Genomic DNA, 25,342 nt, shown 5'->3' with positions numbered 1-25,342 from the left:
CCAGTAAGTGTCAAATGTTTAAGGCCAGATTTGAACTCAGGTCCTCTTGACTCGAGGGCCGGTACTCTATCCACTGCACCACCTAGCTGCCCCTTGACTGCTATTCTTTAGTAGCATATAGTCCCCAAACATTTTCCATGTTTACCAGGTCAATACTCTCAGAACAGAAAAAAAGCTGTATGCTAAAATAAGCATGCCACTAGTTACTCCCTTAATGATTTGGTCTAACCCTATTTTGAAGCAATCAATGCCAATAATACTGTGAGAGGCCTGATTTTCCTGAAGCAATATTACCAGGGTTCGGTACACTGAGATCTCATATGAATAAATCCTTCAAACCTTTCTGCCAACTTTGTAAAATGAAGCCTTGTTCCCAGAGGAAGCTCCAATTTCTTCAGCCCTGAATCAATGGTGGCAGTGGTTGAGGAGAAGGCAATGGGGCTTCTGATACAACTGAGGGAAGGGCAGCACTCTGGGCTTGCAAGACTGGTCACCTAGAAATGGGGAGGCACTGATTCAGGAGCAGCTCTTGAGACATCTACATCACGACAGAAGGAGCTGTCCTGAGAGAGAGAGACGTGATTCCAACTACCCCCCTTACCAACCAGAGTGTGCCAGAAGGGTTGGCCAGTCAATAGAAATGAGATGTGGAATAAATTCACATTCTAGAATACGACCCTTTACCTCCTGTATTATTTCCCCCCTCCCCCCCGGAAATGAACAAAGTAGTCACTGGAATGTATCCCTGGCATGAACAGGGCTGTTACTATGTAACTAGGTTAACTTCCAATCCTCGAACATCCTTGCAATAGCCACTCCTCTGAAGTCGAAGCTCGTACAAGCTTAATGAAGGTGATGTTCAGCCGTGTCTGGAGTTAGGAACTCTAGTAGGTTGAAATCAACACTATCAAAAGGCCGCCTTCTGCGTCAAAGTAGCCATGCTATAGAAACAAGTGACAATAACACACTGTTTGTGTAACTCAAACTCAAACAAGATTTTCCTGGCTTTAAGGTCAACTCTTTATCCACTATGTTAACACAGCGTCCAAGTACAAATTTGGAAGGCTAACCACCAGAAAGCTGATCCCCAGCTGATGCCTTTTCTGGCAATAGCAATTTATGAAGCCACCTATGAAGGCGCAGAATTTGTATTGCATTGGTGGAAGGAATATTTACAACAAATAAATAATTTCTCTTCTGAAGCATTAAAACAATTTATTGATAAACTACCTTTTTTTTTCTTTTTTGAAGGGGGAGGGGAAGCCTGGGAAAATAAGATGGCCAAAGGAAGACAGTCAAGGCCTTACTTACAAATAACTGATGTAGGGTTTTAGAGGGAGAGAAATCTTTCCTATATCTAATCATTTTTCTCTTTGGCAGGTGGCATTTATTGCTCATTTAGCTCATTTAGCAAATCACTTTTGCATAATCTTAGCTACATCAAAAATCACTGTTTCTAATTTAATAAAGATCTAAAAATTTATAAAGGAGTTTTGAGCTCTGAACATATTTTCCTGTAACTCACTTTTCGATGAGGCTTTGAGGTTTGCTTAGAATTCTCTTTGCAACAATCCTCTGAAGTGGGTTCTATGAGAATTATTGTTACCATCCCCATTTTTAGAGCTCAATCAGCCAACACTTATTTAGCTGGGGACACAAAGATAAAAATGAAACAGTCCCTAACCTCAAGGAGTTTACATTCTGTGGTGGAAGACAACATGTACACATATAAGTACATATAAAATAAATATGAAGTAATTTTAGGGAAGAAAGCACTGCACTAACAGCAACCAAGATGACAAGAAGTTAAGAGACTTGTCACACAGTAAATGTTGGAGGCAGAATCTAAAATCAATTCTATTCACTCCAAATTCAGGAGAAAGAATACTGGATTTGGAGCCTCAGGCTCCTGGCTGCAAATCTGCACTCTTTCACTTAGTACTTTACGTCACTTAACCTCTTTCGGGCCTCATATCCTCAACTGCAAGATGGGGGTATATGGACTGGATGGCATGTGAAATCTCTTCCACTTCTGATAATACTTAATCCTATGATTCATTCATTTCTTAAAACTAGATGAGAACTTTCATCTACTCCTGCCTCTCAGAAATACAAAAAAAGTTAGAGAATGGATGTTATCAGAGTTGCCCATGAAAGCCTACTTATTTAACCCCTCTATTTGCAGTATAGTGCTATACTAATAGAAATACAGAAGTTTATTATGGAATAAGGTAATATTTTCCTACTAAGAGAGGCTGTATGGCATAGTGAACAGAGTGATGGACTTGGGAGTCAGTATGGACTTGAATTAAATCCACCTCAGGTTTGGCACTTACTAGCTGTGTGACCATTAACCTCTCTGACTCAGTTTCCTCATCTGTAAAATGGGAATAACAAAACATAAGCTAATATATATAAAGTACTTTGTACACTTAAAGGGCTAAATAAGTCAGTTTTTCAAAAAATTAATCTAACCACCATTTCTATGGGAAAACGCACTCCAGGTAGTAGGACGAAAAAGGGTTTCTCTAACTCTAAATTGCATTTACTCAATAATAAACATTGGCTAAATGAATGAATGGTGATAACTCCATGGTCCGGGACTAGAGTTCATTAGGGGCCCAAAGATTCCAATATTGGTGCTTCTGCAGCCATCCCTTTCTCTCTATTGCTTTCCATTGCTAAAAGCAACACTAACCAAATCCTCCTAATATGCCATCTTGCCTTCCATCTACCCCATTCCTTTCCTTTAATCTAGTCTTCAAACCACAGCCAGATTAATCTTCATGCGGGGAGGTCACGTCCTTCCTATACTTAAGAATCCTCCATTGGAGTGCCTACAGAATAAAGTTCAAACTTCTTAGCAAGGTTAGTTCTACTCTCCTCAATGCCCTCTGTGCTTCAGCCAAACTGTCTTCCCTTGTCCAAGCCCCAAACTTTCCTGCCTTTATATTATTGCTCCCCCAGAACAAAGGTGTCAAACTCATGGTCCATCTATAAAACTCTCGAGTGTGGCCAGAATTGGATTAAAAAGTAATTGGAGGGAAGCTAGGTGGCACAGTGGATAGAGCACCAGTCCTGGAGTCAGGAGGACCTGAGTTCAAATCTGGCCTCAGACACTTCACACTTACTAGCTGTGCGACCTTGAGCAAGTCACTTAACCTCATTACCTAGCCAAAAACAAAACAAAACAAAAAAAGGAAAATGTAATTGGGAAATGTTTAGCAAAATAAAGAAAAATACAATACAATGTAGATAATGTTCATTTGTAGTTTTCTAAGTCAATATGTGTCACTCAGGGATCTATTTCTACTTGAATTTGGCACCTCTGCTCTAGGTTATGCTCAGGAAAACAAAACGAAACAAAAAAACCAGGAGAGTAAAAGCCCAGAAACAATGTTGTAGAAAGACTGGTTGAAGGAATTGGGGAAAGACTTCAAGACTAGACTTAAGGGAAGACATGACTGCAGTCTTCAAGTATTTGAAGTAATGGCATTTGAAAGACAGATTAGACGTGTTTTGGACAGTTCCAGAGGGCAAAACTAGGTACAGCAGGTATAAGATGCAAAGAGGCAGATTTCAGCCCTAGCTCAGGCTCCCCAAATTCCTTTGTCTGGCATGTCAGGATTTTAGAGTCAGATCTCATCCTACTTTTTCAGCCTCATCGCATTTACTCCATTCCATGAATGCTATGCTCCAGTCAAACCAGACTCTCTGCCCTACTGACATCCTCTGTGCTTTCAGACTCTCCTTTTCTTAAATTGTTTTTTATGTCTAGAATATCTTCTTCCTTCTCCCTCAGACACCACAAGGAACTTTTTTTTTTCACAGCACTTCAATGAACTTACAATGTAATGTTATGTACTAGTTATCTGTGTCTGGATTTTATTCTACAGAGACTATGTCTTATCTAATTTTTGTATCTTTCTCAGCATTTCCCATAGTGCTTTGCATGAATGAATGGATATTACTACTTGTGCCTGGAATGCTCATCTCCCCTGTCTCTGTCTGTTATAGGCCTACCTGTCCTTTAAAGCCCACTTCAAAAACTACCTTCTCCAGGAAGTGTTCTCTCATCCACCTAGTCCATAATGATATTTCACCTTCCTGTCTTCAAGCTGACACTACACTTTGTTTGACTCTTTCCTGTGCCTTTATCATGTGTTATCACTTTATATTTTATATTATAATACTTGGATCTTTTCAATTTCCTCTGGTGCCCTACTTAACCTAACATAGCGATCCCTTCCTGGGAGGCATTTAATATATGTTTATTAGACTGAATTGAAAGAAATATGTACAGTTTCCCTTCATACCCTCAAAAAATTACTTTTTAAATTCTATAAAGTCTAGTCAATACATTTATAAAAAATATTTTTACACCTGCATTTTTAACCTTATTCTGAACTCCCAGAAGCTAATATCTAAACATTAAAGATACACTAATCTATATTAACATAACCAAAGCACACTGGCATAGTGCTTTGATTTTTCAAAGTGATTCCCATTGATTACATGCATTTTAACTTGTGAGGTAAGAACAGTAGATAAGATCATCTATCTTTTACATGTGGAACTCCCCCCACCAAGAGGTACAGGAAGATTACATGATTTAATGACAGTAGAACCAAGAACCCAGCTCCTGACTTCCATCCTAAACCTCTTTCCACTTGACTTAACAGCCTTTCCCTACCTGAGTGCATGAGTGCATTTCTTTTGAGACTTCCTATCTCACTCTGGCTGAAACCACAGTAGCCACTAACTGGCCAATCTCAATACATCTCAATATTGATTGGCACTGAAGCTTTAACTGCTTCATTTTTTTTGCCTGGACTGGTTCAGCCCTCCATGCCCGGGGGCATTGGTGCCAGACTTAGGCACCGAACTAGCTTGAGCTCTACTGCAGCTCAGAACTCCCAAACTCAAGGGATTCATTAGCCTCAACTTCCCTCAGTGGTAAGGATTGCAGATGTGTACCACCATATCCTGTCTATAATTTTAAAATATATTTTATTTTATCCAGGGATAATATCAGATTAAACAGATACAGTGCTCAAAACATACAGGTCTTGGTTACTGCCCAATGTCCTAATAACTCAGTGAAAACTAAAGTACCCTTTAATAGTCTAGGTTAGCTCAAGTGATTAAGAACATGGTGCTAATGAAGCTAGTATAGGTTCAATCCCTTAGTTTCAAAAAAAAAAAAGAAAGAAAAAGAAAAATTGTTCAAGAGTCAAAGGCCACACACTTAATCCCACTCAGTCCCTCAAAAATGTGTAGTACCCTGAGGGAAACTGGGGCAAAGGCAAACAACTCAGCTTACTTCACCACAACAAGGGGAAAAACACTGAAAGGTACACATTGGCATCCATTTTGTGCAGCACTAATACCAGATAAAACTTAAAATGAAATGTTATACACATTCTCAGTGTCTGAAACAGTTCACAAATAAAGCACAGTACAAACCCTGATATTCTTTTGTTGATATTGTACTGTTCACAAATGTCAGATGCTAAAACTGTGAGCTGAGGTCCAACGATGCTGTCCAATCTTCGACAAAAGTCCAAAGAAGGCTGCATAGAGGCTGAAAAATTTAAAAAACATTGTAAATATTGTTCCTCTATTTCAGTTGTTATATCATGTGAAAGAAGTCAATCATTTATTTTTTCTCTCCTATGTTTAAATATTCAAATCACTTTGCTAGATACAAAGTGATTAACTTGATCAAATAATCTGAAATAACCTGATCAAATCTTACTCCTCTAATAAAAACACAAGAGATAAAATTACTAACATTTATGAAGAAAGAAAATACACATTATATGAAGATAGAAACACACATTATAAGCTCCATTTCAGTATTCCCTCATTGGGCCAAATTAATAGGATGGTTTTACCTTCCAAACCCACCTGAAAAACCTGTCCTGAATGAAATGATCATAAAGTTAGGACAATTGTGTTTTATTTGGAGTTTCACAGTATATCCTTCTATGTTTATGATTTCATTTAATTTATATGTTTATGTTTTAATCGGAGAAGAAAGCAACAGAGTGTTTTTTTCATCTGATAATAGATAAAAGTGCTATACTTACCATCGATCATGAAACAAACTGCTGCACTCATGGCCTAGGAGACGGAAAAACCATCGCCATATTAAACCAAAGGTTACAGAATACAGTTTTTTCTTTTCCTCCCCTGCTTAACCTGTAGCCACTAATTTTATTAGAAAATTTGCACATAAGGAAGACTTCTGAACTTGTAGGCCAAGCAGTGCTTCAAAACACTCTGTGGTCACAGAAGAAAATCAGAATCATACTCTCATTTCCCAACAATTGGTCATCCATCTTATGCCTGAAGAACCCTGGTGATTGGGAACTTACCACCTCTTAGGACAGCTCATTCACCTTCTGAATATCTGTTTATTAGGAAATCTTTCCTTACATCAAGCTTAAATCTGCCTGTCTTGTTTATTCCACTAATTGTTCCTAGCATAGTCTCTAGGATCAAGCAGAGCACAGCTAATCTGTCTTCTATTTGACAGCCCTTCAAATACCTGAAAAGAGTTATTAAAATAAGGCTTAGAAGAAAATTATAGCTAATGTTTATATAGCACTTTAAGGTTCACAAAGACCTCATATATATTACCTAATTTACTCCCTACAACAGTAGGAAGCCAATGCTATTATCACATCCATTTTATTGGTGAAGAAACTGAGGAGTAGACTCAAATGACTTACTCAGTTTCACACAGGAGTCAAGGCAGGATTCAAAGTCAAGTCTTCCTGGTTCAAAAGCAGCACTTTATTTACTCTTCCATGCAGCCTTCATTACACCTTTTCCTTACGTAATTTCTTTACAGCAGTGACACAATGGGTGTCACTTTGGATAATGCTGGAAGACTTGAGCTTAAATTCTGCCTCAGGTACTTACCAACTGACCCTGGGTAAGTCACTTACCCTGTTTGCCTCAGTTTCCTCATCTATAAAATGAAGGTAATAACAGCTCTGACCTCTCACAGTTGTGAGGATCAAATGAGGTAATATATGCAAAGAATTTTACAAGCCTTCAAGCACTTTTACAGAGTAAAAGCTACTGCTAAAGCTTAAAATCACACTACATCTTTGGGGATACTTAACAAAAATGCAAGTCATTGCTGCTGTTACTGTTGTGGTGGTGGTAGCTGTTTTGCTGAGTGTGTAAGTACAAATATTTTATCTAGGTCATTTCTAGGAAAATCCTACTGACTGCAGAATCATAATTTAATGTTTAAGATGATATTTCTAAATTTCATATAAATAGAAATTAAAAATAGAACTAATATTCTATATATTCAATTTTGTAGCTCTTTTAATTCAAAATGTGAAATCCACAGTTATTTTTTTTACAAGTTTTTTACACATATATTTATTTATCCATTAAGGTATACTATATGCTCTCACATACAGCTACTAGTTTCATATTTCAAATATGGTCTTGAAACTTAAACCTAATAAAATGTACAAAATTACCCTTAAAAATTAAACTCTTAAAAGAAATTAGTAAAAAAAAATTTTAAAGTAATAAAAATATATTCTAGCACTATGTTTTTCTATACATAAGTGATAAAATTCTACTCAAGGTATATAATACAGTGTTCATTTTGATGAAGGCAATGGGAGAGTTTTCATATAATTGACTAACCAATATTACTATCACTATATTACCATCACTAACCAATATTAAAATCCAAAAAGGGAGGTAAGCTGATACTTGCTCAAATCTGGAAAGCTACCAGATTGAGACAGTATCTGACAAGCAGGACATTATCATTCTTTGACTGCAACACCATCCTCTTTGCCTTCAAGATTGTTCTATATGAATTACATAAGAACACGGAACACTGATGACAAGCCTAACAACTGCTGCTTCATTAATGACAATACAATATCGTACAAACACATACATGAAAACTAGCTACAACCCCAAAGAAGTATGCATACACATTTTGGAGTTTTAAAAAATAATTGCCACTGCTTAGCAATCCCAAAGAACAGCTTGTCACAGAAATATATATGACATTTGGGTATACGCTCACACATATCAATACCCAAGAATGATTAATAATATTTAGGGGGAAATAGTGATATTACCTTATAAACAATTAAATGAAGCTCTTCGTAACTGTCCTCTGTATTTACAAATATTTTGGGAAATCTGCATTTTGCTTCTGGATCATTGAGGTTCAAAGGCCCAGTAAGAAATCTTAAAAGCAAGCACAAAAATGACTCACATTCATTAGACAAGTTATCGTTTTGCAGCAAAATATATTCCATTTTACATAAATGTATAACATTTTTGAAAGCCAGGATAAAACACAGGGCAATACTAGAACTGTGTCAAGCCAGTACAATTGTGACAAAGCAACTTTTGGGTTTTTTGTTTGTTTTTAAATGGGAAACTATGACATTTCTTCAGTGACTAGTACTGTATGAAAACCCTAAGTGTTCTACTTTTGTCATAGATATACTTCAACTAGGTTCTAAAGGCCTACCTGACATAAAATATCTATCCTTTTATCTATATCAGTAAGATAACAGCTACAGTAAGATAAAATCTCATGTCTGAAAATATAAGCTATCTTCTCGCAATCAGAAAACAACAACAACAAACTCTTTTATTGACCTGGAAACAAATACAATATTTCTAAACTGTATAAATTTCTTCACATCAAGAAATAACTTGGATTTTTCCATAACACAAAAAGAATTCATTTTGATTCTGCTCATGACTGTATTTTTAAATACACTTAAAAGTTAATAAGAAACCAAAAGGGTACATCAGAGGATTAATTACCTTCCATAATGTTGAAGATTTCCTGGCATTTCTGCTCGGATTGGTGAATCCCTTCCTGCCAACTATAAACAAGTCAAAAGTTGGGAAATGACTTACAAATGAGCTTTTTCCCCCGCTTTCAAAGCTATGAAAAAAGAACATTTACATGTGCTAGTTTGTTTCAGTTTACAGTCCTCTAGAAAATGCATGCTTTAAGTTTAAACCAAGAAGTAAAAAAAAAAAAAAAATAGAAATAAGACAATAGGCCTTATTGATTTTAATCATGATCACGATATGGTAACTACACTCCCGACAAACTAGACTCTGGCTATTCTGCAAACTCAACACTCCCTCTTTCTTAGTCCCCGTGCCTCCAATGCCCTCTGTCCCTTCTCTCCCCCACCTCAAAGTCCTGCCCTCCCTTCCAAATTCCAACTTACAACCTGGATGCTCATGGGCAGCACTCTGAGCCTCAGTTTCCTTATCATAAAACAAAAGGATTATGGAAAGTCTCTGAGGTCCCATCCAGTTCTAAATCTATGATCCTTCAAGACTTAGCGCATATGTGACATTCTCTGCAAAGCCTTCCCTCATCTCTTCCTCAGGTTGTTAATATTCTCTCCTTACTCAAATTACCTTACATTTACTTCTGTGTATGTGTGGCATCCCCCAGTATAGTGTAAGCTTCTTCTTGCCAGGTTTTTTTCTTTGTGGGCCTGGGGCCTACACAAAGTGTCTTGTACAAAAGGCACTTAACATTTCTTGAACTGAACTTCATTCTATACTACAATTCACATTCTAATTTATTCATTTATGAATAAAAATAAGCAATAATTAAAGTCACAAGATCATAGACTCATAGAAGCAGCATGAGTAGAAAGAGCATTAGATTTGTGTTAAGGGACCTGGGTTCAAATCCCAATTCTGAAAAAAAAAATCCTGCCTCTGTCAATACCTGCATGACTTTGTGCACAAATCACTTCTCTTCTCTGGGTCTCAGTTTCCTCCTCTGTAAAATGAAGAGACTGGACTTGATGGTCTCTGAGGGCCCTTTCAGCTCTAGATCTTCCATCCTATAAGACTATGAAGAGTTGGAAGAAATCCAGAAGTGGATCCAGAATTCCAATACCCTCATTTTACAGATTTTTTTTTTTTACAGAGGAAAATTAGGCCCAGAGATGTTAAGGAACTTGCCCAGGGTCACATGGGTTATGAATCTAACAGAATCAGAACTTGAATTCAGGACCTGTGACTCCAAATCCACATGGACCTTTTCACTGTGCTATGATGCTTCTTAATGAACTTAATTTTCCATTTTCTGCTGTAAAAGTAATGTCTTTGGCACTTGGAGATCACAAATGAGCTTCCTTACATAAGGTAACAAAGTCATTACCAAATGAGATGCCTTCTAAATTGTTTGCATAGGATGAGGAGTGTGTTAATTTATATTCCTCAAGGAAATGCATGTTTTCATGTATTTTTATGGGTGTATAAAGGAGCAAAAAGTGAAATGCTTGTAAATTATTCAAGTGCAGTGCTATAACTCCCCCTTTAGTTTGCTTCTACTCCCTCATGCTGACATAAACTCTACGTTTTAAGTTCATGACCTTAAAAAAAAAGATTAAGCCAAAATAGAGGCTTTATAGAGAGCACAGGAGCTTGCAATACTGAACTAGTTTTTAATGTCTCACTCAAATCAGGGCTTAAGTCCCCTTAGAGTTTAGTGTATTTGTTTTCTTTTATTTTTAACATTTAGAATATATGTCATGTTTATGGCATAAATACTTTGTGCTACCTGAAAGTACATGAGTGCATAGTGGAAGTTAAATAGAGTACAGAAGCTGAGCAGGCAATATCACAACACCATTAAATGCTCAATCATTCATTAAACAGAAGAAGTGTTTAAAGAATTATCCTCTACTAGGTGAAAATGTCAGTAATCTTTAATAGTCATTAAAGAACTGTAACAAATTCACTGTTCAGCATCAGAACCAAACATACAGTTCCTTTCACAAAATATCATTATCACCATATTTTTCTGACAATTATTTTTGCCAGGGGCTTGGTATATATAATAACTATCTCATGTTACAAAATTATTAAATGACCAACAGTATAAGAAAAAATGGGATAATCCCCCCAAACATGCACAATATATTTTGGTGCCCATACCTCAGGCTCGATGTGTCTTGGAAATAGGGAAGTAGTGAGGTATTTGTATAAAATTCTCATGTCATCTTGTTCTAATCCACTCCTGAAATTATTGGGGAAAAAACCAGAAGTCAAAACTTTAAAATCATCTATTTATCTTTCTGCCATCCCGATTACAAAAGAGTTTGTCCATTTTTCTGTCACATCTCATGAATAAACAATTCTCCCCAATAACTGAGAGATCATGATCATAGTCCAAAGAGAAAAGAGCAAACTGAACAAGTCCTTGAAATCAATTCTCTACGCTACCCTGTTAAAGAGAACTGACTATTCCCGCATCACATATAAAATTTAAATAAAGGAAAGTTTAAAACAACTCAGTCTTATGCCTGGCATACAGCAGACACTTAACAAATGTTTGTTGATATGACTACACTACACGTAGGATCTTTTAGGGGACTTTGTTAGTTGTAATAAAGAGCTTTATTTCAGGTAGTGAAAGACAGACATTTAATTTGGAAAATGAGTTGGTACTGAAGTCACACTCCTTGATTTCTGTATGAGTTTCATCTAGAACTCCTAAGGAAAGGGAAATCTATACACTAATACTTCTTGGTTTGTAGAAGTGAAGCTGGACACATACAAAAGCCAAAAACATTCTGCCAAGCAGTAAGAGAACAGAACAGAGAGTCAAGATGAAAAGACAAATGCTAAGAAAAAAACCTGTAATGCTGCTTCCACAGTCACACCAGCTTTGGCAACAACCTATAGATAGAAGGTCAGATTGCATCTTTAATCTAAGTAGATGGAAAGTTACTACCTAGTTTTGCTTTAAGATGAGAAAAGAAAGGAAAACGATGGTCCTTCTTTCAGTTTCTTCCAACAAGTATCAAAAAAAAAATAAGTAAGACTACTGGTAGAGTTAGAGCACTAGGAAATTCTCTCCGAAACTACACAGTAGAAGACTAAGCAGGAAATGGCTTTTAGGTTTTAAAAATTTCAACATTGCTTATTTGAACAAAAATAGGGTATTCAAGGAAAGGCAGTTAAAATGAGGTTTGCAGATAACTCACTGTGTTTTAAAAAAAAAAAAATAGGCTGATTCTCCCATTGGGGAATGTCTTCAAGAAAAAGCACCAGCTTGACTACCAATTAAAGAAAAAACAACAACAACAAAACCTGAATGCAAACCCTACACTGGAAGACTGAAATAATTCTGCCTCATATCAATAGTTCATATACAACAAGACCTAGCTCATTTTTGTTCACACACATAACAAAAATCATTGCCTAGCTTAAAAAGCTTAAAATTATGTTCACATTAAATTAAAATGTGACCTATCTGAATATCAGGAAGTATATGGGATAAATATATTTTTTTTTTGTTTTACATGACATTCTGTGCAGTTTTTAGTTAAATGTTGTACCAATTTCCTCTCATCTTTTCTATGGTGGTACAGGAAGATTTAAATACTATCTGATTACCTGATTAAAAAAAAAAGTACTTCCAAAGCAACTGAGGATTTTTTAAAAACCCACCTCAAATTCAAATGCAGCTCTCTAAAGAGTTAGCAATTGAAGCACTTCCCATTAAAAGTCTCTGTTCTGCTCAAAATGCAATCTTGTTGTAACATTTGCTAAATTATTTAAGCAAAGATAAGAGCAATGTTATGTATCAATGAATAAGCTACCAGTTTTATCAGGCCTGATTTCTCCCATAGTTTAATACTTTCTTTGTCATAAGACATCCCATAAAATTTTTTTTTAATAAGACCACATAATTTGTTTAATTTTCATAATAACTTAAGAAGTATGTAAGGCATTAAAAAGAATATTTAAAACTTTCAAACTCTAATAAATGACACATACCAAACAGTTAAACTCTCTCATTAGAAAAGAGAAAAAAATTCCTGAAGAAAAATCAAATGATATCACTTTTTGCCACATCAATACTATCTTCAGAAAAACAACACAACAATATAAAGAACTGTAACGTACAAAATGGGCAAAAAAAGACAAGAGAAAACTCAAGCACATGTTAAGATTGTACAGATCCTTGATAAATCCAACTACACAGATTCATTATCCGTAATTAACAGCATTAAACAAGGCATAATGGAATGGAAAAGTACATATTAAGTACCAAACATTATCTTATGTAGTAGGAATACATAGGGAAAAAAAAGCAAATAGTTCCTTCCCTCAAGGAACTCATATTCTAGCAGGGATGACAGTATATACAAACATATAATTGTTTCATTCTTTGTATTTCTATCTGCAGCACCTAGAAAATATAGTAGATGCTTGGTAAGTTCATGCTGATTGATATAAGAAAAATAAATACGAGATAATTCTCTGTGGAAGCACTAGCAGCATGGGAAAATCAGGAAAAGCCTCACACATAGTTCTGACCATGTCAAACTTCCTACTCAATAAACTCCTGTGGCTCCCAATCACAACTAGGACCAAATATAAATTTCTTTGGTGTTTAAAGCCTTTCAAAACCTGGCCCCTTCCTACCTTTCCAATCTTCTTATACTTTACTCCCCTTGATGTAATTTATGAAGCAGCAACACTGGCCCTACCTGATGTATATTACACATGACAATCCCTTTCCCACCTCCATGCCTTTGTACTGCTAGTCCCTCATGCCTAGAATGCTCTCCCTCCTCAACTCATGCCTCTTAGCTTCCCTGGCCTTCTTGTATGATACAGTTCCAATCCCACTTTCTTTGGCCTTTCCAGTCCCTCAAGCTGGCAGTGCCTTTCCCTTTGACATTATTTTTGACCTACCTTATATGTATGTATGCATACACACAAAGTAAATAGAAAGTAACATTAGAGAAGAATAACACATATAATAATGTGCTATCCACACGTTCTCTCCCCCATTCGGATGTGAGCTCCTGGAGGATAGGGACTGTTATTGTCTATCTTTGTACCCTCAGCAGTACTGGCAAACAGTAAGTGCTTAATAAATGTTTGCTGACTTGACTACATCAGGCACTAGGCTAGACACTGATCCTTTCAATAACTGAGAAAATATTTTCTCATGCTATTCTACCATGAATAATAACAATTCCCATTTACATAAAGCTTTAAGGGGAAATAATCCCTCAAAGAAAGGCAGCTTGGATAGATGGAGAGAACACTGGGTCTGGGGTCAGTGGACTTGGGTTCAAGTCTTGGCTCTTACACTTACTACCTATTATTTTGGACAAGAAACAACTACCCTGTACTTCAGTATCTCATCTATTAAATACAGGGGCTGGCTTCTTGAACAGTGGGTTGTAACCCACAGTTTAAGAAGCACTGAAAGGGGAGCGAGTGGAAAAAGTTTAAGAAGCCCTGGACTAGATGGCTTCTGTGGCCTCTTCCAAGCCTATAGCTATTTTCCTATGACCCCACCAAGGAATAAAACACGTTCACAGGTAGGTTAAAACACACACACACACACACACACACACACACACACACACTGATTAATGATAGGGGAAGACTAACAGCTGCCCAAAATCTTCCCAATTTCTCTTGGAGGGGATGAACTTGAACTGAGACTTGAAGGGAGTTAAGAGGTTCCAGGAGGAAAAGCATTTCAGGCATGGGGAACACAGTCAATGTAAATGCAGGGAGTTGAGAGATGAAGTACCTTATGAGAGGAAGAGCAAGGATACCAATGCCATTGGATTGCAGAGCATGTGTGAGGAGTGGAGACAGAGTAAGGGGTAAGAAGATTGGAAAGGCAGGAAGGGGGCAAGTTACAAGGGGTTTTGAAGGCCAAACAGAAAATTTTTCTTGATCCTGGAGGTAAGAGAGAGCCACTGGAATTTACTGAATGGGAGGAGTTAGGCAAGGCACAGGGTTTGACATGGTCAGACCTGCCCTTTTAGGAAGATCAATTTGATAGCTGAGTGGAGAATGGACTGAGGCAGGGAGAGACTTGAAGCAGGCCTGAACCAGGGTGGTAGCAATATTAAAAGAGAGAAGGGCAGAGATAGGTATACAAGAGATATTAGGAAGGTAAAATCAGGACTTGGCTTAACATCTGATTGGATTTAGGGGGTGAGAGTAAGAAGCTGAGGATAACACCTAGGTTATGATCCCAGGTGACTGGGACGATGGCAGTGTCCTTCATAGTAATAGGAAAGACAGAAAGAGAGGAAGGCTTGGGGGAAAGACCGTAAGTTCAGTTTCAGATAAGCTGAGTTTAAGGTGTTTACATGGGTCATCCAGTTTGAGATTTCTACTAAAGCAGCTGGAGATGTAAGAACTATTAGGCAAGGAACTACTAGGACAGAAAGATGATGCATACATTGTCAGAGGAATCAGATGTTTTTGTTTAAATGTATTTCTTCAAAACAAAAGAGGGTTCTTTCTCTCTAGAAAAAAATAATGTAAAAACAAAAGGTGTCAATTTTTAAAATTTGTAATCTTTACATTTTCTTGATGTCTTTTGTTTTTACATCACATTCATATCCCTGTGCCAGCTCTTCTCCAGTGGGTCTCCCTCTTGTAATAAAGACTAAAGAAAGACTAAAATGAAGATTAAGAAAAAAAAAATCCAGTTCAATGAAACATCAACTATATTGTATATATAGCATTTATTACTCAAATCCCTCCTATACGAACTCTTCTCTAGATCAAATTTGGTCATTAACTTGCATTTCTCTTATTACTAGTGATTTAGAGAGATATTTCATATGATTATTAATAGTCTATAATACCTCTTTTGAGAACTTATCCACTGGGGAATGATTCACTGTATATTCCCTTTACTGTCAGGATGTCAGGGCCTTCTCAGAGATAACTGATAAAAATTTTCCCCCAATTTAAGAGTTTCCATTCTTATTCTAACTGTTCATGCAAAAGCTTATAATTTCCTGTAATTAAAATGACCCATTTTACCTTTTGTAAAGGTAAGATGACTTGCCTTCATTTTTGTTAAGAATTTTCTCTCTAATCATAGTTATGAAAGATACCTCTGGTCATATCCTCCCCCAAATTTTTTGGATACAATCTTTTTTTTTTCTTTTAAATAGTATTTTATTTTTTCCAAGGACATGTAAAGATAATTTTAACATTTTTTTTTTTTACAAAATTTTGAATTTTATATTTCTCCCTCCTCCTCTTCCCTAAGATGGTAAACAATTTGATATAGGTCATATACGTGCAATCATGTAAAACATGATATAATATTTTATATTTAAATTGAGTACCATTCAATAACTATACAAAATAAAAAGCTAACCTAAGCTTATTTTTATCAGTTTCCCCAGGAATTCCTTTATAGTACAACCACTGGTAATTCATAATATGGCATTCTTTATGTTTATGAAGTCATTACATTAATTCAGTAAAACATGGAGCAGTGACTTGAGATTTAAGTTATGAACAGTTTAAACATAGTGCAGATGATTTACTACCTTAAAGGATCTTAAAGGACTTTTTAGATATTTTTAAAGTTTTCATGCATTTTTCAATATAAAAAGTAATGTTCTATAAAATGCAAAAGGTTAATATGGACAATAACAACTCACTTAAGGGGCACTTTTAACTTTACTTTTAGCTTTACAAAGCACTTTAATCCCATAACAACCCTTAGAGAGAGACAGTGCAAATATGATCCCCTTTTTAAAGATGGTGAAACTGAGGCTCACAGAGGTTAATGTGCCCCCCAAAAAATCACACAACTAGTGCCAGAAGTGAGATCTGAACCTAAATCTACCAGATTTCAGGTATAGCTCATTTTCCACATTATACCTCTCATAGAATCAGAAACATTAGAACTAAAAGGAACCTTTACAGAGAAATTAGCCCAATGCCTTCATTTTAAAGATGAAGAAACTGAGTCTAGAAAGGTTAGTGATTTGTGAGACAACACTGGTCATGGCAAGATCAAAACTAAAATCGACCTCAGGCCAATGCAATTTTGACTATATCACAATCCTTTCTTTAAAGAATTTTTGAGAATGAAAAATAAAAGTTGGATTTCTAAAACTTAACTGATGAGAAAAATTTTTCTAAAAATTTTTGAGGAACTTTTAATTCTTATTCTTTGGTTTAATGATTATTACTCTTTGGTTAAAAATTTTCTTGGTTTACATAAAACAAATCATTATTCCTTGTCTTTTTTGATTATACATATGCCACCTAGACTCTCTGAATTGATTAACCCATAACTTATGAATCCAAGATTGTTGCTTGGATTTTTTTTTTAAAGATTTCCTTTTCTGGGTTATATGACAGACAAGATCAACTCCATATTATTTAAAAAAAGAAGTAACTGTTATTAGGAATTAAATTAGGTCAGAAATCAGAACTTGAAAAAGAATTAAACAAAAACAGAGTATAAAGCTTAGAAGACATTTTCTCCAAAGAAGTAGAGGTTCTGAAAGAAAAAAATGAGATTTGGAACATAAAAATATTAAAGTGAAAGAAAATTTTGGCAGAAAAAAAAGCGAAAGGTATCATCATTAAAATGCACATAAATCCCACACAAGCCTAAGAAATTGACCTTGAAGACAGAATACACATACATAACTTAAGGATTATAAGTCCCCTAAAAGATAAAAGAACAGGACAAATTTAAAAACCTGAATAATACCATACTGTAGAAAATAACACAAGAAAGCTGTGCAGCACATTTGAGTAGAAAATAAAGCACTGATGAATCAAATCCACATATCACCACCAGAAAAAAAAAAAATCCTACCCATTTTTAAAATTCCAAAGTTAAGAGAGGTTAAATTTCACAAACTCAGTAACAAACAAATTTTGCAAGCAACCAGAAGGAAGACCTTTAAATGGAAAGGAAAACCAGTTCAAATAACCCAGGATGACTTTTAAGTCATGAGAAACTGGAGGAAAGAATAGAATAGGACATTCCAAAAAGTAAAGGAGGTCAAGAAACAATTCAAAATATCTCAAAAAGCTGAACCTAATCATTACTGAAAAAAAGATGGACCTTGAACAAAAGAGAGATATGAAGCAAAGCTGCAAAAACAAAACAAAAATATCACAGGAATAGAAAATTTGACTTATAGAAATTCTTTTTTTTTTTTTTGTTAGGCAATTGGGGTTAAGTGACTTGCCCAGGGTCACACAGCTAGTATGTATCCAGTGTTTGGTCTGAGGCCGGATTTGAACTCAGGTCCTCCTGACTTCAGGGCCAGTGCTCTATCCATTGCACCACCTAGCTGCCCAACTTATAGAAATTCTAAATAAAAAGAAAGGTAAATAAGTATAATTATTAAGAAAAGATTAATAAAATAACATTTCTTATTTTTATAGATTATTGCTTTAAAAAAAGAGAGAGAAATTAAATTGAGGGGTAAAACAACAAAGAGGCATCATCATGCTAAAGATTTACAGAGAATTTAAAAGAATGTGAAGAAAGAAAGGAGGCAGAACTGAATTAATATTCCATGGATTAAATCCAGTGACCTTCTTTAAGTAAATCAACATCTTTTGGGTGATGGGTAACAAAGTGGTATAAATTATAGGCATGTGGAGATAGAAAAAGACAGAGGAGAGTTAGAAGTTCATTTCCACCAGGTCTAAAGGTAAACTGTGGTTTACCTTCCACAGGACTGCATCTCAATCCATGAGAGTGAACATAAGAATCCCCAAGAATGGTCATCACCCAGAGTAGCAGTGGGCATAGGAAATAAAAGACAAGACAATCTGGTATTAGGAATAGAGGTAAGATAAGGGTAGGGGGGTAAGATAGGGCCTTCATAACTTAGGAACCTCATAAATTGGGAAACAGCGCCTACCATTGCATGACATGTTTTCCATTTGACATAATTTCTTTTGTGCAATGAATATTTCTAAGTGTGAGGCATAGCAGAAAGAAGGCAGGAAGGGGTGAGAACAAATACAATAACACAGAAATGGATTGAAGCCAGGAGTACAAATGTGGTGCTCCAGAAACTGTACCCTCAGGAGGAAAGAAGAACAGAATCCAGAATAGAATAAAAGAAGAAGAAAAATAATGAGGATGACAAAACAAAGGAAAACTTCTTGAACAAAGGTACTGCTAAACAATTTGCTTAAAAAGTTAGAAGGAGGGTGAAAAAAGATTCTAAATTACTTATTTTGAATTTACTATTAAATTACTTAAAATACGTAGCTGGGTCAGAAGAGAGCGGTTAAAAGAGGTGTGGCATAGTGAAAAAAAATCCCAACAAAACCCAATGATCTTTGATTCCAAATCAGAGGACCTGGGTTCAAAGCCAATCTCTGACATTTACTACCTGTGTGACTTTTGGCAAATCACTTAACCTCCTCGAGACTCAATTTCTTCACCTGTAAAATGAGGGGATTGAACTAGAATGACTCCAAGGTGCCTTTCAGCTCTAGAGCAATGATCCTATGGGTAAGAAAAAATAATTATATAAAAAGAGAAACTACAAATTTAAGTAAATCCAAGAACTTGGGATAGGACAGGCAAACAAGAATGGGAGTGAGAAGGAAAGCCTGCAGGAATAAATTAGCATCTAAGTAGTGTAAGCAAAACTAATTACAGGGACATGATACTGACTTAGAGGAAGGAGATAAAAACTGATATAAAATAAATGAACAGCAGCAGCTTGTCATAATCTTAATGTGCCTGGACTACAACAACCCACCAAAATGAAAGAGAATGTCAGGGGAAAAAATCCCACAATTTTTTGTGTATAAGCAACACATCCAGACAAAATGAAAAAAAAAATTTTTTTTAAAGCTGCTTTTAAGTTCCAAGACTTGGAGAATACCTACCAGATGAGTTGATCATTATAAAGAAAGGCAGTGTATTTAACTATATTCAAGCTTTCTTCCATCTTATTAATAAAGGACTGGATTTTCAAGTAAGTCATTTTATCCAATGGGAAAAAGCTGATTCCACCAAAAATGTCAAGTAGGTCACATGACTGTAAATGCAGGGTTTGCAAATACTGTTGGGAAAATATAAAGTAAAAAAAGCTTACTAATATTAAACAAAATCTCTAACAACAGCAAAACTACCAAAAAAATTTTTTGTGAATAGTCATTATTTCTATGTTTGTTTGAGGACAAATTTTTGGTGCTATTAGGGACAAAATAAAGTGCCATTAGCAAAGGAGCTACATAATGATTAAGAGTCATATCTTGGTACATAAATAATGACATAAAACACTGTTTTAATCCCCAAATCTCCCAGTCAGTGATGTTAGGTTACTACATGGAGCATGGTTCAGACTTCACTATGTGCACCTTCCCATACATGAGATAAGCAAATCTATATTCACATTTTACTCTCATATGATTTAATGTATTGTTCTTTTCTTTAAAAGTACCAAATTCCTTAAATCAGTGCTTCCTCAAAGTGGGGTCTTCTTTTAGAGGCCCATATCCTACTCCTTTGAACAATTAAAAGGCATCATCATATACTGTAACAGGCTGGAATAGAATAAGATAAAAGAGGATAGTCTGAGGAATACCATTAAGAAAATGAAGGTGAGTACAAAGCCGTAGGATATTTCTAGAGTTAATCTTCATAATTGTGGGTCATATGAAGTATGTCGTGACATAATACACAAAAAAAGGAATCCCTCAAAACTTATCAAGAAGCGTTTTGTGGAGGAAAACATTGAAAGCAATCACTTTAAAACCACCACAAACCGCATTTTTAACAGAAGATAGATATATCCAAAAAATATAGATGAGTGTGATATTTATATCACTTGGAACAAACATAACTATTAATTATACATCATTCTTACAATATCATAAATGTTCAGTTCTAAGTTTCTACTTTGATTCAGCAATAATATCTGTTTACTAAACAGAATCAATATATAAAAAAGAAACCAAAGTGTACCAACTTCACAGAAAATTTAAGTGGGTTAAAGATTGGCCACCTTGTGTTTGAATATAAATGGATAGGATCAGACCTGGATAATATCCACAGATCTGATCTCCCATGATTAATCTACATGATTCTCTGATATCTGATGATACAAAGAAAACAATATCAAATTAGATCTAAAGAATTTTATTTTTTGATCTGGTTCTACTATAATGTGCTATCACAGCATCTGATTATCTAGATATTTAAGTTTCATGTTTTTAAGATGAAAACAGATTTTGTCTCCAATGAATATCTATATATCAAGACTTCAATGAAAAAAAAAAAGGAAACAAAAGCCATAAAACTTACCCGATGAAAAAATTTTTCTAATCTTTCTTTTAGAACTTTGACACCTCCGTCTTCCATGGCTTTCAAAAATGTACCATTAAAAAGCTGATGTTTAGAAGACAGAAATATATCAGTTTCTCCAATATTAAGACCTTCCACTGCCTTATAACAACCTTGTCCTCGCTAAGACTTATTTTACTATCCCTTTTAATTATGAGAGTGAATTACAAAACAAGTAAACCAAAAGATTGTGATTGCCTTTTTTGAACTTTAAAAATTTTACTCTTAAGCAACAAACTCAGGATAGTTCCTAAGTATGTGCAAAAACTATCGATCACATCCATCATTATCACTTCACAATAAGACTGTTCTAATCTTACTACAAAAACAAAAACTGCAGTGATAATTCTCAGAAACTGAAATTTTCTCCCTTCTAGGACAGATATGCACAAAAGACTACTGACTGCCAAATCTATTCTTATTAAGAGCTAGGTAGCGCATTGCAAAGAATCCTAGACTTGAAATCGGTAAGGCCTGAGTTTGAGTCCCACCTTATGCACCAGCTCTGTCACCCTGGACAAGTCCCTTAACCACTCTAAGCCAGTTTTGTCATTTGTAAAATGGAGCTAATAATAGCTCCTACTACCTCCTAGGGGTGTGTAAATAAGGTGAATTTTAGTGTGTGTAAGGAGGATTTTGTTATTCTTTTTAGATTATAGTTCCAGGATCCTAGATAATATTTCCCATGAATTATTGTTGAAAACATCTCCACCACGCTTGCACATTGAGATATAGGGATGACATAATGTGCGCCTTTGCTGTGCTAGGTCACGACGATATTGCTAAAGTTAACCTGTGAGTTTAATAGTGGCAAGATACCTTTTTTGTCTGTTGCCCTATAAAGCAAGTGGGCACTGGTCACTAAGGGGGGAACCCATTTTGGGATTTGGGTAACACATAAAGGAATGCATGGAGCTGCCTTGATCAGCCCGCTTCAAGGCTTAGGGGATCTTTAAGGAGTTGTACTCCTATTCTCGCCTGCCCCTGTGGGAAGTGTGATTAGGGAATGCTGTAGGAGTTGGTGCTCCCATTATCAGCAACACCTTTTGAGAAGACTAGATTAGAATAAAGTAAGTTTATTTAACCTCTTCAAAGCTGTCTTTCTGTCTGACTTGATCAAAAGTGAACCTGTGCTAGGACACCTGTTAGTGTTAGGAGCCCTCCTATGTTCTCCTGCCCAACAGATGGTGCTACCTGTGTGTTTACCTGTGAAACAGGGTGTTGTAAGGATCAAAAGAGATAAAATATAAAGTGGTTTGTGAATCTTAAAAGTGCCATACAAATGCTAGCTATTAGCTATTGTTACCATCAAAGGAAAGCAGGTAATTACTTTCTATTTTAACAACATCCACCACCTAAAAGGGAACTAATAACTTTCTCCAAGTTCTAAATATGGTTAAACTTACCTTGTACATGCTATAGCACTGTTGTAGTACAGAGCTGTACACCTTGTCCTATAATTAAAAAAAAAAAAAACAACAACCCAAAATGTAGAATAAATCTCAAGATGATAACACAAGAAAAACATATCCTCTCATACTGACTTTTGGTCCAACATTTAGATTCTTATAAACTTGGTCCCATAGTAGCTAAATATGAAAAGTATAGGATATTTTCTTTCAAATACATAGAGTAATGACCTCTTACTTTAAACTCTATGGTTCTATGCCACCTTTGCTTGTGAAAGTTGATTCTGAAGTAGTTATTCAATTCCACAAGTATCAAGTGCCTACTACAAAGAAAGAACTTTGCTCAGCACTGAAAGTATAGCAGAGACAGTTTGTTTTAAAGTATCGATCTTAACTAGCAGTGTAAGGAAAACCGGACTTGGGGTCAGAGGATTTAGATATGAATACTAGCTCAATTCAATTACCACTTTCTTATCTTTAGCAAGTCACAATGTCTCTGAGCCTCAGTTTCCTCATCTGTAAAACAGCGATAATACTACTTACAGCACAAGGTAGTGTTATACAGTAGATAAAGAGCTGACAGGGAAGCCAGAAAGACCTGGGCTCAAATTCCCATGCTAGGTGACCCTAGACAAGTCGCTTAATCTCTTGGTGTTTTAAGCAACAGTCTAAGAATATAAATTACAGAGAAGGTGTCTACCTGCATTTGTAGTGGGAATTTTCTCACCTGGGAGCTCTGTGCATCAGTGAAATCACAGGATCAGATGTTACCTTATCCTACTATTTATACTACCTATCTCCCAGGGTTGCTGTGAGAATCAAATGATGAAACATATAACTGTAATATAATATATAAGGATAAACTATTATTACATGTATTGTAAGATATCTCAATATGCACTGAGAAGCAGATATAAGAATGACCTACTTTAAATTTCTGACCTAACAATTCTTACAACTAAGTATGTATTTTTATAATAATAATATTTTACAAGGTTTTCTAAAAAATGAACTAAAAAATTATAATTACCAGTAATTCTTCTTCTTGATATTCAACAACTGGTTTTCCATCTTTACTGTGTTTTTCAATCATGGGATTCCGTACAACCTACATCATATGATAAAAGTTAAATTATATAATGCATAGGTTGCTTGTTTTATTTCTACTGCAATTCCTGTAATCTTCTTTTGATTTGCTAAACATACTGCCATATTCAAACCCCTTATGATTTATCAAAATAGGTATAAAGACAAATACTTTCATTAGAAGTTTGCTTGATATTTTAAAGTCACATTCAACCTTTTTGTTAATTCTATGGTGCCACAACAGCCAGGCTTTTAATAATATCTTACTCTATAAATGCTATCTACAGGCAAAACCCAAATTAGATTGCACTGAATAGTCATTTCACAATAACAGCATGAATACATTACAATCAAATCCTACTACAAAGGTGTAAAATTCTCCTGTCACGTTATTTGGTTGCCAATCTGTTTATAACATCGTTCCCATGGAATATATGCCTGTAAAGTTATGTCCACCCAATATCATGCTTTTATAGACCCAATCATCAACATTAAGTGGGATATGCTTCAAATTTTAAATATATCAGAAATATTTTAGAAAGATATACATTGTATATTAAGTACCATGACCATCCAGAAATTTTCTTCTGGTTCATTGAAGAACTGTCTATTCTTCTGTGTGTGTAAGGATTTTGCAGGTTTTGATGGACTAAAGGTCCTAAAAAGGATAAAAATAATTTGGGACAATTCTCTAAGACAGTTTTAAGAATTCAGTGAGCTGTGCAATATGATAATTACAAAGTATTACCTTGTAAACTGCACAATTGCCTCACATAATCCAACATTTCTAATTTTTTCATTCTTTTCTACTTCATTTGGATGATAAAACAGAATCTTCTTTTCCTCCTAAAAATTAAAGACAGACTTCATTTATATAAAGAAGGTCTAATTCTGAAAAAGTAACTGAATTATCAACTCTCCATCTCTTCTTTCAAATTAAAAACAAAGCCAGAGGCCCCATTAATACACAGAACACACACACACACACACACACACACACACACACACACACACACACACGGTAAGTAGCTATCACTAGTCTATTTTCACATTTATACAAAAGTAACAACACACAATTTCCCCTAAAAGCACCAACTTTGAATTTTTGTTTTCTCTATCTCAATTTTAACAGGCTGTGTGGCTTAGTAAATTGAGAGCTGGCTTCAAAGCCTGGAAGACCTGGGTTGAAATACACCTAACATTCTATACTCTGATTGTGGAACCCTGGGGGAGTCACTCAAACCTCTGAGTTCCAGGATGCTCTTTCAGACTCTTTTAAGTTGTAGGTAAAGTGCCCACCTGATTTGGTGTATGGAGTTTCCTGTACCAAAGAAATCACAGGTCCAGTGGATATTCCTATGCTAATTTTTTACCACTTACTTTCCTAAGAATTGGTGGTAGCAAATTAAGAGACAGCAGACTCCTTAGCATTTAAAGACTGCTAACCTTTAAAAAGTTTGTGATTAGCTACCCACAACAGAGTTAAAGATAACCTAAAAAGAAGTTACTTAAAAATAAAACAAATTCCTAGAGATAAAGGTTTGAAAAAACTTTTAAAAGCCAGGATAAAAATCAGTGCCTAGAGCCTTGCCAGCAAATTATCTCACGTTAGGCACGAAGCTCCCATACATCTTAATTCCCCAACAAAGAAGAAAGATAAGAGCTC

At 35.5% G+C, this 25,342-nt stretch overlaps 1 protein-coding gene across 1 annotated transcript in view; it reads right to left on the bottom strand.

Annotated features, from left to right (window-relative positions):
- The window catches only part of CCZ1 (CCZ1 homolog, vacuolar protein trafficking and biogenesis associated), a 35,160-nt gene that overhangs the window by 8,856 nt on the left and 962 nt on the right, over window positions 1-25,342 (bottom strand). The window contains exons 2-12 of the mRNA XM_027875053.1: window positions 24,425-24,522; window positions 24,241-24,334; window positions 23,621-23,698; window positions 22,588-22,635; window positions 21,143-21,226; window positions 19,723-19,898; window positions 10,984-11,065; window positions 8,833-8,894; window positions 8,130-8,241; window positions 6,093-6,126; window positions 5,467-5,584 (exon numbers count right to left, since the gene is read on the bottom strand). Of these exons, the coding sequence (XP_027730854.1) occupies window positions 5,467-5,584; window positions 6,093-6,126; window positions 8,130-8,241; window positions 8,833-8,894; window positions 10,984-11,065; window positions 19,723-19,898; window positions 21,143-21,226; window positions 22,588-22,635; window positions 23,621-23,698; window positions 24,241-24,334; window positions 24,425-24,522 (986 nt within the window). The remainder of the gene's footprint in view (window positions 1-5,466; window positions 5,585-6,092; window positions 6,127-8,129; window positions 8,242-8,832; window positions 8,895-10,983; window positions 11,066-19,722; window positions 19,899-21,142; window positions 21,227-22,587; window positions 22,636-23,620; window positions 23,699-24,240; window positions 24,335-24,424; window positions 24,523-25,342) is intronic.

Source organism: Vombatus ursinus, unplaced genomic scaffold (assembly GCF_900497805.2).
Source record: "Vombatus ursinus unplaced genomic scaffold, bare-nosed wombat genome assembly UNPS02014807.1, whole genome shotgun sequence".
Taxonomy (NCBI): domain Eukaryota; kingdom Metazoa; phylum Chordata; class Mammalia; order Diprotodontia; family Vombatidae; genus Vombatus; species Vombatus ursinus.
Note: the sequence above shows the minus strand (reverse complement) of the source record. Positions and strands in the feature narration are given on the sequence as shown.